The sequence below is a fragment of the Crinia signifera genome, chromosome 4, assembly GCF_055691185.1.
Source record: "Crinia signifera chromosome 4, ASM5569118v1, whole genome shotgun sequence".
Taxonomy (NCBI): Eukaryota; Metazoa; Chordata; class Amphibia; order Anura; family Myobatrachidae; genus Crinia; species Crinia signifera.
Genome location: NC_139220.1, coordinates 210706095 through 210721172, shown reverse-complemented (window position 1 = coordinate 210721172; position 15078 = coordinate 210706095). Strand labels below are relative to the sequence as shown.

The following is a 15078-nucleotide window of genomic DNA, read 5'->3' as shown; positions in this document are numbered from 1 at the left end:
TGGGGTAGATGTATTGTGCCAATAACATTTTAGAAACAAAGGGTCCCGCTTCTCCTGCAATGAGAAGCGGGCACCCATTACAGCCTTATGTATTAAGCCCCCCCCCCCTTGCCCAGGAGGAGAGGCGTTATGTTCTGTCTTCACGGCTCTCCTTATCGGCTGCCCTGTGCATGCACCTTGTAGCAATCCTGCTCCCTCTCCCCTGGCCAGCTCTCAGGGCATGCGTGAGATCTCCAGGCAAGTTAAAAATCAGGCAGGTAGAAGCTGCACTACCTGCCTGCTATGCAGCCACTGCTGGAGGAACCAGACCAAAGCTACGTGCATTACGTGCCGGTCTCTGAGAAATCAATGTCACTGCATAGCAGCGGCATTGCAACCCTCCCCCAGCCGCACAGCCATCCGTCAGGAAACACAAATGGTGGTGGTAGCAGGTTTTTTTTTTATCACTAAAACTGGTGCCTTCAACTGAGTTAGCCGGGGGGGAGGAGCGTATGATTGATGGGACTCTCTACTCCGGGTCTGAGAATACTTCAGAGGGGGTGCTGGCGCCATTTTAGATACATTTTGGTGCTTTTGCACGCTGCCTGAGGAAACTGCTTGCTGTTTAAGCTCGTTTACACGGTGACTGTCCTGCTACAAGACTCTTTACCCGGTCTGTGAGTAAACACAGTGGGGATTTAGGGTGGGTGAGACAGTTGGGCTGTCTGCAAATTACAGGCTCCAGCGCTCCTTATACTGCAGTGCTTCTAGGCCAGGCCTGCCCTCTAACTACTGTCTCTTCCTGTCAGTGTTTCTCACCTTTTTTCTATCACTAATTGCATATTAGTGGAGTGCATTTATCTTGTGTGGGAGCCACTGCATTGTGGCTTTGTCAATGGCAGGCCGATGTAGAATCCAAACAGGCAGTTGAAGCTCTACCTTTTTTGGGAGAATTTTTGTTCATGGCAGAGCTGTGTAAGTGGATCTCCCAGGCTACAGGAGGTAAGTCTCCTTTCCTTCCCACTGCAGCCCCTCTGTTTCAAAGGACAGTACAAGGACCTTACTTTCATCCACAAAATAGATTTTGTTGCCGCTCCAGGGGAGGCTACTCTTCTCAGAGGAGGCCGTGGCAGAGGCGTTATCTCTACATAACAGGATACCACATCCTCCTCTAAGCCCTTGGCATGACAATCCCCCTTTCCAAGTGAGGGATCCCAGGGTGGGGGCAGGTTTACAACTTTACAGTGCTGTGTGGAGGCAATCCTGTCAGAATGCCTGGGTCCTGGACCTCATAACTTCGGGTTACAGGATGATTTTTCAACACAAACCCCCCGCAAGTTTTTTCAAAACAGGTTTCCCAGTTTTGCCAGAAAAAGGTAGTCTCCTAAAGGCAGCCATTACCAGAGTGCAAACATTAGGAGTAGTGATACCAGTTCCAGAGGATGAGAAAACCCAAGGGTTTTACTCCAGTCTTTTTCTGGTTCCGAAGCCGGACGGCTCGTCCTATTCAATTTTAAAACCTCTAAACCTGTATCAGACAAGTAAAATTCAAAATGGAACAGCTTCAGTCTGATAGCGGGATTGGAACAGGGGAGTTCATGGCCTCTCAAGATATCAGGGACGCCTATTTACACATCCCCATATGGGTTTCCCATCAGGCATACCAACTGTTTGCAATCCTCGACCAACATTGGCAGTTTCAGGCCTTACCGTTCGGCCTCTCATCAGCCCCCTGCGTTTTCACCAAAGTGATGGAGATTCTTTGATCAAAGGGCATAATGGTAATAACTTGCCTAGACTACCTCCTGTTGAAGGAATCTTCACAGGAGTCTCTCATAGACTACCTCTCTCGGACTCAGAAAATCCTCAAGGATCACGGCTGGATCCTAAACTTAGAAAAATCCCAACTAGAACAATCTCAGATACTTCAATTTTTGCAACATCCCGTCCATCCGCCTTAGGCACCTTGTGATCTGGTCCTTTCCTAAAGTCTGCGGTATTTGAACCCTTGGAGAGGGTGGATTTGAAATCTCACCTGGAAGGTGGTTCCACTGTTAGGGGGGAGGGGGGAGTAGAAGGGGAGGAGTTGGCCACACTGATTTACATTTAAAGTACCCAAGCTCCCTGTAGTCGCCCTTCTATTCCCCACTGTTAAGATCCAGGGACACCTTTGGATTTATGGTATTTATTGGATATGGGATTTATATTGTAAGCTTGCGAGCAGGGCCCTCCTACATTTTGACTGTCTGTAAATACCCTGTTTTGTTGTTTCACTGTCTGCTATTGTAAAGCGCAACGGAATATGCTGCGCTATATAAGAAACTGTTAATAAATAAATAAATATAAAACTGTAAATAAATATTTAAATAATAAAATGGTAAGTACAAAATCCTTTTTACAGGATTTCAATGAAACCACATAGCATGAACACTATTGGTCTATATCAGGGATGGGGAACCTTCGCCCCTCCAGCTGTTGAACTACACATCCCAGAAAACTTTGCTACAGTTTTAGCATAGCAAAGCTATAGTTGTGCATGCCTGGGATGTGTAGTTCAGCAACAGCTGGAGGGCCAAAGGTTTCCCATCCCTGGTCTATATACTACCCTCTGCTTGCGGTTGTCCTACCTCTCACCGTTCTCTCATGACTCCACCACCTCCCCCAAACTCCCACTAACCCCCGTGGCCTTCCTGACAAACAACTTGTGCCTTGGTTTGCAGTCTCTTGGCCTCACTGGCTGGAAAGAAGCCACACAGTCATTTGACACACTATTTTAAAATAGTCATACATGTCTGATGTGCATTGGATCAAATGTCACATGTGATTTTGAGACTATTTCACCCGATTTATCGGCCCAAGTGCCGAAATCTGCCTAAAATCACCTATTGTATGGGCACCTTACGGTTTGGCTGCAAGCAGTTAGCAGCCAAGCAGCAATCTCTATCAGCCTCAAACTTGAGTCTCCAGCAAACCACTGCTTTAAGGCCCCTAGAATTCTGGGGCCCTAGAGCAGCTCCCCAGTAAGCCCATGTGTTAAGATGGCACTGCCTTATTGCAGAACTTATTGTGGCACACTATCCCTGGCAGCTCAGTTAGCACATGAGGGGAGATAATTATACACAATTTGTGGCCAGAAGTTTAATGTAAAAAATTAGTTTTGGTTCCCTAATCTTCAGAACTACAAAGGTTTTTGATATGGCCTAAAATACATTCATTATAACTCACTAATTCTCTAAAGGTCATTACAGTAGCTCAAAGACCAGGCTCTTGTCTATATTCCAAGCAAACAGATTATGCTAGCACAATGGTGAAGCCCTATGTTGCTGCTGATTCAGGCTTGGCGTCTCTCCAGGATAATGTGTGGGAGGGGTGCTGGAAGGGCTGGGAGAGGGATGAAGGCAGAAAGAACCACTGAAGGCAAAGTGTCTGAATCTGTGCGCAGGAGCCTCTCCATTTCATCTTGACGGCTGCAGATTCTATATCAATCCTATTGAATCTTATTTTCTCCCTGATGCTTCATATGATTAAAAAAACAAGCTATGCCTGCTGAAATTACGTAGCAAGCAGATTGGGGTGTGGGTAATGCGGTGCTGCTTTAGTTACATAGCAATGGGTACTATCTGCTGCAGGTGGAAATTGCTTAATGTCTAACAGATGCATGCAGTATGTGAAAGCCTTTGTTTTTACATTTTAAGGAGAATTTTCCGATACAGAAGGAGCGACAGCAAGCAGGATGCTCTTCCCTACGTCACATGATCAATCGCCCCGTGGCCTTCCTGACACAAATGACTTGTGCCTTGGTTTGCAGTCTCTTAGCCTCGCTGGCTGGGACAGACCGTGGAGCACTCAGGACTCTGAGATTTCTGGGCAGTCCAGCACGCCATCAGCTGCCCAGTCAGGTAAGGCAGTTGGGGTTTTACCCTTCTAATGTTAGAAATAATTAAAATGCAGCCCCCTTGCCATTAAAATGGCATTACTGTTATCACCCTCACAAATATTTTAACTGTGTACATGTGAAGTAACTTGCTGTGCCTTTGTTTAAATGTGTAAATCACTGAATTGCCATGCATTTTGGTACCACATACTTGCAACTTATAGGAACAAGTGCCAATGCTTAAATTGCTGTGAAAGCCTAGAACTCCCTAGTCACTCCCTTTAGTTCAGTGTTTTTTTTTATTTTTTTATTAATACTTTAGTAAAATACTACAGCTAGTTTTACTGCTTCTTTACTTTGAGAATGTGTACTGTATGATCAGTCCCAGTTAATGTCCCTACTGTATAGCTTAGAACTTGACTTGTTTGGGTACCCCCCTCACAGAGGAAAACTCTTCAGCATCTGTTTAATCTTGTAACAAATGCTGCAGTGTAGTGCAGTGATGGCTAACTGACACTCCAGCTGTTGAACTATACATTCCAGCATGCCCTGCATCCGTTTTTAGCCTGGCATGCTGGGGATGTGTAGTTCAACAACATCTGGAGTGTCAAGGTTAGCCATCACCCGTGTAGTGGTTCTCAAAGTCTATCAGCACCCTGCACAGCTCATGTTTTCCCATCACCCAGCAGGATAAACAACATCTCACCAACTGTCACTAAAAATCCACAGGTGACCTGAAAAATTTGAGGGCAGAACTTGGTATTTTGTTGCACTATAGCACAGGTTCTTAAAGATCTATGGGGAGCAACTTGAAGGTGGCTTATAAAGATCTAACAGAAGGGGAGACCACTAGCAAAATAGAGCCCATTCTATCTGGACAGGGATTTATTTTTGCCAATTTTTTTTTTTTTTAAGCGACGGTCATGCCTTGCAACTTAAATGTTACAATTAAGTTAAGCAATAAGATGTTTGAATAGAGTAAACCATATTTAAAACACATTTGCAGTCTCACTCTGGGCTACTGCACCTATCTTCCCTGCTTGGGCCAAGTGCTCCGTATCAATTGCTGGTTAAACATGTGACTGTGCTTGTGTGATCTCCTCATGACGCTGAATCATGCTAGTCTGTTTTGGAGAGATGTTAGACCACTCTTAAGGGGCATACACATGGGGCAATTTCAGGCCCTTTTCTTAGCGATCTGACTAGATCACTTAGAAACGGAGCACAGAATGGCCCGTGTGTATTCCCTGCAGTGATGCGGATGCACAGTCCCGCGCATTGGTATCACCCGAAGGGAAAGCCAGTGCCATGGAGAGACACCAGGTACTTGCTGTTGCGTCGACGGCTGCTTAGCAATGTGCAGCACAACACGAGCTGCCCTTTTTGATAATCACATCTTATCCGGCAACCACATCGATAATTGCATATGCACAAAGTGGGAAAGCTATGTTAGTGCATCCCCACCCCATAGTAAATACACACAGAATGATTTGCACAGTGACTTGGTTACTGGTATGATAGTTTATGCACATTGAATAGTGTGTACCCAGCTTAAAAACAGGAGCACCGGAGTTGGCAGTTTCCAACTGTCTACAAAGGTGTGTGGCATGCCTGAGCTGAGTCAATGGGGTCACAGAAATGCCACATGAGCTCTCATGATTTTGGTGTATGTCTACGCATAAGCACTTAAACCCCCATCCCAATTAGTGTACCATGTTAACTAGCTTCTCAGCCCAGGTGTATTGCTTTGCACACTTCACCATTCCTAATCAGAGTGGATGGGGGGGGGGGGGGGGGGGGTTGTGCAAATTTCAGTAATTCAATTCTGTGTGAAATAACTGTACAAACCTGGTATAAAATTTGAGCAACCCAGAAAACATGCATACATAACTTTAACATGGTGATACCAAGACTTAAAGGTGGCTCTGTGTGGGCAGTGGGCTGCTGCATCATCGCTGGGAATTACCAGCAGATGAGTTGCTGTGAGGATGGCTATGCAAAGCCAGGCAGGGGGAAAGCCGCTCAGTGTGTATGTACTGAGTGGCTTTCCCCCCAGCAATGATTGCGGTCATTGCTGTGCATACACTCTGGGAATAATAGCCCAGTGTGTATGGACTTTTAAGAGCGTTTAGGTTCTGTTCTCAACAATTTGGGGATGTATGTTTGAAAGTCACATGTTAATGGAATGTGTCCGTCACATCTACTGACTAATAAAACACTAATGCTTTAGACAAGAGTTATCAACATGCAGTACTCAATTTCGGGCCATCTATAATAACTGTTATCTATCAGAGCAACTTAATTGTTGCTCCAATATGGACTCTTAATACTTTTCTCCACACTTCCGGAAGGCTGCAAGAAATGTCCCACAGTTAATGGGCGTCTAACCGGAGCAACAGTTGAATAACTGATGGATGCTTGGTACTGTGGATGGCCAATGGGGTGTGCAGCACGAATTCCCCCACCATTATGGACTGCTTGTTGGGCAAATAGGGAAAACTCTCTCATAGGGAACTCTAGCCCCATGCATCACAAAAGGAGCCAGTCTGTGTTAAAGCGCCACAATCACCCCCTAGAGGGCATTTTTTGTCTTTGCCTTACTGCAAAGTTTAAAATTTTGAAAAAGTTATGAGAAATTTACAATATTGTGTATTTAGTTTTCAAAAATCCCTTAAGATAGTCCCAGTGTTTACATCAATGGGTAGTGGGGTATAATGGGGAAGATGTATTAAGTCTGAAGAGATAGGAGTTGATTGGCTGGTACATCACCTTCAACTGTCATTTTTCAAACACAGCTAATTGTCCTTCAGCTCTTCACCAGGCTTCGTACATCTGCCCCCAGTGCTCTCACACATATTGACCTGCTAATGTGGGACTAATCTCGCATGATTAAATGAGTGTCCACTCATTCAAATTGTCCCCTAACACCCATTGTCTGATCACCAGACAGTGTAACCCAGTGCCCTAGCTTTCTCATTGTGGCATGCACATATGGGGGCACCCTGCCTTGTAAATGGTGAGGTTCTGGTTTCAAACTGCGCCACCTAGTTGTAGTCTGATCACCGAGAATAGGATATAAAATGTTTCCTCAAATGTCATTGTTTATAACATGCATTATGTATATACAGTTTAAGGCAGCTGCTGGTCTCCGCAATAGGTTTCCCCTTGACTGCATGTAATACCACTGAGTGGTTGTCCGATCAATGGATAAATGTAGTCATAAGATAAATAAACTTCAACAAACAAATGGCCAAAACTATTCGATAACAGATAGTATGGCATAATTGGTTGGTGGCAAACCTGCCCATTTGACCATAGTGCTGTTTGGGCAAATGCCATATAGCCATAAACTAAATGAAGTTGTTGTAAATTCCAATGAACAGTCCAGTGCTAAGTTTATATACAAAAAATGGTGAAAAGAAAACTATCCAAGAAAATTGTGTGTAAAGGCAAGCAAAAAAAATATACTTTTTTGCTTATTGGAAAACATAGTTTGTTCCTTTTTTTTCAGAAATGATTTGCACTGCATCTATTCACTTAATGCCATTGAGACAGTGAGCAGGGTGCCTTTAAAAATTGGGAAGGGAGCAGTGCCCTACTTAAACAGCCGAGCATGAAAACTAGTGTGTGTGGTGGAGGCTCCCATTTGTTTCAGACTACCATTAACAGCATTTTTTTATCACTATTATATCCTCATTCCATATTGTGAAACTACATTTTCAATAGTAGGTATGGTGCCAGAACAAAAGTGGGCTTCCACTCAACATTTGCATACCTTAAAAGAACGTGATACGGTCACTTGGTCCCCAGCGTGATCGTCGACAGTCAAACGATCGACATGGGGTTTTTCACTCTTGAGCCAACAGGAGGTATTTCATGCCCTACCATCCACTAGGGCGTGGTGGGAGAATAAGTGTGCCCGACTCATTGTGAGCGCAGCGAGGGGATGCGGTGCACTTGAAACTGTGTCCATGTTGAATGTGTTGACATTCAGGTAAACTGTAAAACACCATGTCGACCTTTTGACTGTCAACCTAGACCTTGTCGAACTAATGACCGGTCGACCATCATGCTGTAGACCAAATGATCCCAACCCACAAGAACTTGTCTGCGTAAAATGGAATAATATATCTAAGCACAAGTAGGATGTTTTATTCTTGATTTACACTTCTTCCCATCTATGGGGTATATTCATTGGCCTTTGGTGAGTAGTGCTGATAGAAAGCTGTCACAGCTCATGGGAAAGTACTCAACTGACCGCCCTGCACTCGATGTTTCCACCTCGCTGTTTTTTTCCAGCGATGTGGAAATGGCGAGTGTGCAGCAGTCAAAACTGTGAGGCTCGCTGAATTAGCGGCAAACCTTGCCATTCGGGGGATCCTCTGTCCTCTGCTGGACAGTTAACATATTCATCATTGGATATTTAATGCTTCTGTCAGAAGGGAGAAAAGTGTGTAGTAGCTTGCGTGTAAATCAATCTCTCTCAAAATGCGTTAAACCCCCACCCCCTGCTGGCTCACCGCAAAGGACAGCTCTTAACGCAAGAGCTGTCCTTTGCCATAATTTTCGCATATGTTAGAGCATATCCGATAATTATGTCAGCGAAGGACAGGCCGTTATATTTTTTTTCCTTTTTTTTTTTTTTTCTTTTAGTTCTGTAGCCTTTAAGAAAATATTTTTCTTTTAGTTCTGTAGCCTTTAAGAAAATATTTTTTCTTTTTTGTGGCTATCTTTTTAATTGCTTTACCCAAGCTTGCAAATGTTCTGGCTATTTACCAGGGATACTGTTAATACAGGAGGATGTGTTCTGGATCTGATCCCTGCATTAATACAGTGATTCAGCAGAATGCTCCCCTTCCTTGGTCTGGACTGTCTGTGCCAGTTCTCAAAATAAATTCTGCAGGGGGGTGAGGGCTGCAGTCCTGGTTGCATATGTTTCTCAATGTTGCCCAGTAAGTGGACACTAAAGCAGACCATGTTATGCTATCCTCAGACTTCATTTGTTTTAGTGGTTAAGCATAGTCATGCACTGACCGGAGGTGCTGCATACTCAGCGGAGCCATGTCCAGCTTGTCTTTTGTTAAAATACAGAAATCTGTTTTACATGACTACTATTAGTTGCTACATGAGTGAAGGATGGCGCTTGTTTGTATAGTGTACAGCAGAAGTTATCAATATAAAGTAACATTGGCAGTTTCAGATGTTTTGACAAGCTATTACGTTAGGGACAGCTGCTGTGTTTAGAGCAGAAGAGAAAACACTTTTTGCTGGGGGACTCTTATCTTTTCAAACTAACACGCACACACACGCCAGATTCTTAAATAGTTGATTAGGTACTGGTGATTAAAAGTTAAACTGGTCATACATCTACAGATCCATTGTCAGATTAAGCTGGTTGGAACAAAATCCTGGTAATGGATGAGAGCAAATTAGTTGACCATTTGCTTTGAATTGCTGGAAAATTGCCAAACTATCATTCAGATAATACCAGGTTTTTGTTCCAACCAGTCTAATCTGATAATATATCTGTAGATGTATGGCCACCTTAAGTGTTAATGCAATTCACCAAAGGGATCTGTCCCCAATATTCTATTTAAGAATCTGCGATGTCTTGTGCCCGAATGTGTATAGATTCAATTTATAATATACTTATCTTTTCATGCAAAATCTTTTTTTTTTTCTATTTTTTGTTTTTGAATGGATGCCTGTGTGCAGCATCCATTCACCTCCACGGATGGGGGCTGAGGGCAGCCCAGCAGCTTACCTTGGTGTTGTGCTGTCCCAGCAGGGGTGATCACGGTCCCGGCACTTGGAGATGTTATCTCCAAGCACTGCATCGGTCTACACTGCGGGTAGGCACCGCAGTGTAAACTGAAAATCCTGGATCCAATCTGGTTTGGATCCGTGTTCCAAATGTAGAGTTTGATGTGGGATTTTTGGTATAAAAGGGGTATTACATTACTGTCTCGGCTGGTGCTCAAACACTTTACTTACGCCCCCCTACCTACAATAGAGGTGAGTAGGTTTAGACTTTTATCATATAGGACTTATATCCCATTGAGTCACAACCTTTAGAGAGATTCGAGTAACCTCCTTTTTTTTTTTTTTTTTTCTAGTTTTCAACCTGCTTAACAACCCTCTAGGAAAACATCCACCCCTGGGCTATTTGCCTCTGGATCCCATTGGCTCAGATTTTGTAGACAAATACCACTCTCCAATGCTGCGTGGCTCACGATTGGACAGCCGCTCCATTTTAGACTCTCGTTCCAGCAGTCCCTCGGATTCTGATACAAGTGGATTCAGCTCTGGCTCGGACCACCTTTCAGACTTGATTGTAAGAATAACTTATATGTAAAGTTAGGAAGGAAGAGTTGTACAAAACATACCTGTAACATTAAGCTTTCTAGATTCTTAGGACCGTATTCAATGAGAATATTGACGGCGTGCGTCCTGTTTAGGATTCACTGCACACTCGCCACTTCCCGCCGTGTTCCGGAGCCTCGCTGTCCCCCCTTTTCAACTTCGCAGGGGCTCACTGCCCCTGACGGCCTAGTGAACCACCGCAGGGAGCCTGAGGACGGTGGCAGGCATGGAGATGGAAGTCTCCCTGCCTGTCCCAGAACGTATGTGGGGGGGAATTATTATTTTTTTTGTAAATATATATATTTATGTGCTATAAGCACATGAATAAAAATAGCATGCCCCTTCTCAGAATAAAATTCCTGATATATATATTTTTTTTTTTTTTTTTTTTACACCAAATGTAAAAAAAAAACTTATTTTAGAAGTTCACTTTTCACTTCACCATGAAAAGATGGCGATTTGCTACACGGTGAGGGACGGCGAAAATCACTTAGAAAGACAGCGAGAAGTGCACATTGAATAGGGTGATTCGCTTTCTAACCCGAAAATAGCACAAATTCGCCGTGAAACAGGGCGAATTATCCTCATTGAATACTGCCCTTAGAGTATAGCAGCAACTATATAGGAACTACTGGCTTTAGGTACTGTAATTGTTAACTTTGCTGTAAAATTTAATTATTTTTTTCTTCTGCCCCTTTGTAGTCCAGTCTACGCATTTCTCCCCCTCTACCATTTCTCCCTTTGGGAAGTGGAGGTTCCCGTGACCCCTTAAAGTATGGTATTGGCTCAAGGTTGGACACAGATCATGCAGCTCTTGCAGCAGCAACTGGTTCCCCTATGGGATTAACTAAGAGATGGCCTGGAACGTCTGTTTGGCCCTCATGGGATCTTTTGGAATCTGCCGAAGATCCATTTAGCATTGAAAGGGAGGCCCGACTGCACAGACAGGCAGCAGGTAATACTTGTGTTTCTGCTAACTGTGCTGCTATTGGTCTTAAGTCTCTGAATAAGGATCATTATGAACATGCAGTTACTTAATGGAGTAATATACTTGGTTGGCTTCCATCTGAAGCTAGAACTCCTGTCTTAACATATGGCGATCCTGTTCAAACTACTTTTATTCATAGCTATACATTTGAAAAACTGTTCTAAAAATAGAATAATCTGTCTTGGAGTTGTTACATGTGATTTAACTTTCCAAATGTAACTTGCTGCACATTGTCTGTCTTTACACTTCCCTCTAGCTGTGAACGAAGCAACTTGTACATGGAGCGGTCAACTTCCTCCTCGCAACTACAAGAATCCAGTTTATTCCTGCAAGGTGTTTCTTGGTGGTGTTCCCTGGGATATCACGGAGAGTACGTGCATGCAGAAGCTATGTAGTTATTAATTCACCACCCCTTCCCCAGCATAGATGGTAGAAGTAGCATTATTCCCTTAGCTGCACTCATTGTTTCTAGTGTTATCAAACTTCTAGTCGTTCAGACTTTAATCAGTTCCTCAATCAGTTTACACTGCGTATCTGTCCACTCTTTCGAACTTTAGCATCTGTTTTACAGCTGGATTGATTAACACATTCCGTGTGTTCGGTGGTCTGAATGTTGAATGGCCTGGTAAGGATGGGAAGCATCCCCGTTGCCCTCCTAAAGGTAATATGCCTAAAGGTAATACCAGAATGGTAGGAGAACTTTTTTTTTCAGCACTTCTTGGTGGTGCACTGGTGGCCAGATGTTTCATGGGACTTTATCACGTGGTGATGGGAAACTTTAATCCTGAGAAACAAAATGACTTTAGAGTAGAACCACTTGACCCATGTAGTCTGCCACAAATTTTTTTTTTTTTTTTTTTGCTTGTCTTCCGATTTCAGATAATAGTGTAGATTTTGAGTATCTAACAATGTAAAGCTGGCCATAAATCTACAGATTTATTTCTGTATGTACCACATACTAAATGACAAATGGTTTACTATAATTGTAACTAGTGTAAGCACGATCGTCAACTATGCCTGCTCCCATGAATTAACTGTCCTCAATCATCTGACGATAGTGAGAACTTTGACTAAAAGTAGAAGTTTCTCTGTTTTTTTTTTTTTTTTTTTAGACTGAGCTGTCATTTCTCCATACCACTGTGTGCATAACATACTTTCTAAATCCAATATATACTAGATTAATGATTAGACAGCATGTTCTGAGCAGGGGGCAGGTGACCTCACTGAACGATAGTTAACTTGATGTGTGTATTTATATCTCCATATCTTTCGGATACTCAGTTTTGGAATTTTTTATTTTTTGTTCTTCCCCTTGTTTCTTGCTCCAGGCTATGTGTACTTGGTGTTTGAGTCTGAGAAATCAGTCCGCGCTCTTCTTCAGGCCTGCACTCAAGACTTGTTGAGCCAGGATGGACTGAGTGAGCACTACTTCAAAATGTCAAGTCGCAGGATGCGCTGCAAGGAGGTATAATTCTTGGGTTAATGCAAAGAAGTACTAACCGTGCTACAAAGTACCAGCAGATAGGTAGCAGTCATGTAACAAACTGTAGTTCCTTTTTTTTATTTTATTTTTTATTAAGGTTTTATGAAAGAAACAATTAAACCAATTGACAAGGTAAATACAATGGCAGTACTATTAATGATCAGTACAATCACAAAGTCATTGGTAAAGACTAAAGAGGGGAATCGGGAAGGACAAACTAGTTCTAAACAATATTGGTTGCATGTCAAAACTTAATGCCTATTGATATAGAGCAGTGGTTCTCAACCTCAGTCCTTAAGGACCCACAACAGTGCATGTTTTCCCGGTCACCTGGCAGGTGCACAGGTGCTCTAATTACTCACTGACACATGTTTAAAAAAAAAACCACAGGTGGAGCTAATTGCTTCACTTGTGATTCTGTGTGGAGACCTGGAAAATTTGCACTGTTGGGGGTCCTTGATGACCGAGGTTGAGAACCACTGATATAGAGAACCACTGATATAGAGGAGCACTTATGAAGTGAACACTTTGCTTTACTAGTCTAATAAAATTCAACAATTTTAGGTACTTGTTTCCTAGAACGGCCACAATCGTGAGTGATCGTGGCTCTTAATTAAGGGACACGATCCTCACGATGTGGCCGATTTTTTACATTTTTTTTCCCTTTGATTGACAGAAATCGGGTCAATCGGTCGGTCGCGACCAATTAAAATCGGCCGCGATGCGACCGACCGATTGACCCGATTTTTCCATAGACTTCAATGTTAAAAAATCTTTTAACATTGAAATCGGGAGGATCTTGTCGGTCTTGTGCCATTATAATGGCACAAGATGAGATGGACTTGATTAAGTCCATCTCACATAGTGAAAAATGATAAAAAAGGTGAAATGGGCCAATATGACCCATTTCACATTTTTTATGTTCCCGCCATGACCCCACGATAGACGTCAACCCGAAGCGTGGCGAGCGCAGCGAGCCCGCGAGGGGCGGCGGTGCGCGTCCTCCGACCTTTTCATTCCCCTACTATCCACTAGGGCGTGGAGTGAGAATAGAATAGTGTGGCGAGCGCAGCGAGCCACCGAGCCCGAAGCGTGGCGAGGCGGTGCGCGTCCTCCGACCTTTTCATTCCCCTACTATCCACTAGGGCGTGGAGTGAGAATAGAATAGTGTGGCGAGCGCAGCGAGCCACCGAGCCCGAAGCGTGGCGAGCGCAGCGAGCCCCGCGAGGGGACGCGTATACCTGTGAAGTTATACGCGTCCCCTCGCGGGGCTCGCTGCGCTCGCCACGCTTCGGGCTCGGTGGCTCGCTGCGCTCGCCACACTATTCTATTCTCACTCCACGCCCTAGTGGATAGTAGGGGAAGGAAAAGGTCGGAGGACGCGCACCGCCGCCCCTCGCGGGCTCGCTGCGCTCGCCACGCTTCGGGTTGACGTCTATCGTGGGGTCTAGCCCACTTAGTAACATTTGGGGGGGCAATTGAAAAAAATCAGGTGAAAAAAAAAAAAAAATCGGGTGAAAAATCGGTCGCATCGCATGCGACCAAATCGCATGCGATGCGATCGATCCGATTTTTTATCTTACGACCACAACGATCTAAATCGTTGTGGCCGTTCTAGGAAACAAGTACCCAATTTTATGCCTGAACGCTATTAAGTCCCAGGCTGCTTGTGATATCTAAATCTTTGATCTAGTCTAATAAAATTCAACAATTTTATGCCTGAACGCTATTAAGTCCCAGGCTGCTTGTGATATCTAAATCTTTGATCTTGAAGGACCTATACATAAGAGTGCATAGGCAAAATCAAATATGCTGCAGAGCCCCAATTCACTGATTCTGATACAAATGATCAGGTTCATGAGTAGGATTTGTAACTTGCGGTTTCTTTTATCCAAATGATATGCTGGGATTCATTACTGTTCACCTATAGGTGGGTGATTAGTGGAGCCAGGCCCTTAAAATTTTTGGCCGGTTCTGCCCTCTCTATGCCCCACCCCCAGACCAGTCTTATGCTGGGTACACACCAGGACGACTAGGGCACGATTCTGTCAATTTAGATCCAATTCCGACCGGTTGTATGCAGATTGTATGTACTATCGTGTGTTTTTGACATTTATTTGATCCGATTCCGATCAAATGCGCGTTCACGCCGCTCGTTTGGTCGCATCTTTGGTCCTACGTGCTGCAGGTAGGATCTGTCAATCCCAGGCCGACCGACCGTCAATCGTATGCAGATCGTGAGTGTTTTTTGCCGCCTCCGTCGTCCGTCCGTCGGTGCGTCCGTCGTTTGATCCAGCCTATTTGAGTGGCATTTCCTAAACACTCCCCCGGCGCCATGTTTTTCCACATAGCAAACAGCGCTGGCGCAGCAGTTGGACTCTCCTTCTTGTC

The 15078-nt window shown here is 44.0% G+C and overlaps 1 protein-coding gene across 3 annotated transcripts in view; it reads left to right on the top strand.

Annotated features, from left to right (window-relative positions):
• Window positions 1-15078, top strand: part of CPEB1 (cytoplasmic polyadenylation element binding protein 1) — a 47159-nt gene that overhangs the window by 21895 nt on the left and 10186 nt on the right. For 2 of the 3 annotated variants that reach the window (XM_083183705.1, XM_083183703.1), the window contains exons 3-8: window positions 3675-3878; window positions 9970-10187; window positions 10919-11171; window positions 11461-11574; window positions 11776-11880; window positions 12533-12669. In XM_083183705.1, the coding sequence (XP_083039831.1) occupies window positions 3675-3878; window positions 9970-10187; window positions 10919-11171; window positions 11461-11574; window positions 11776-11880; window positions 12533-12669 (1031 nt within the window). The remainder of the gene's footprint in view (window positions 1-3674; window positions 3879-9969; window positions 10188-10918; window positions 11172-11460; window positions 11575-11775; window positions 11881-12532; window positions 12670-15078) is intronic. The other variant, XM_083183704.1, reaches the window with a different exon arrangement.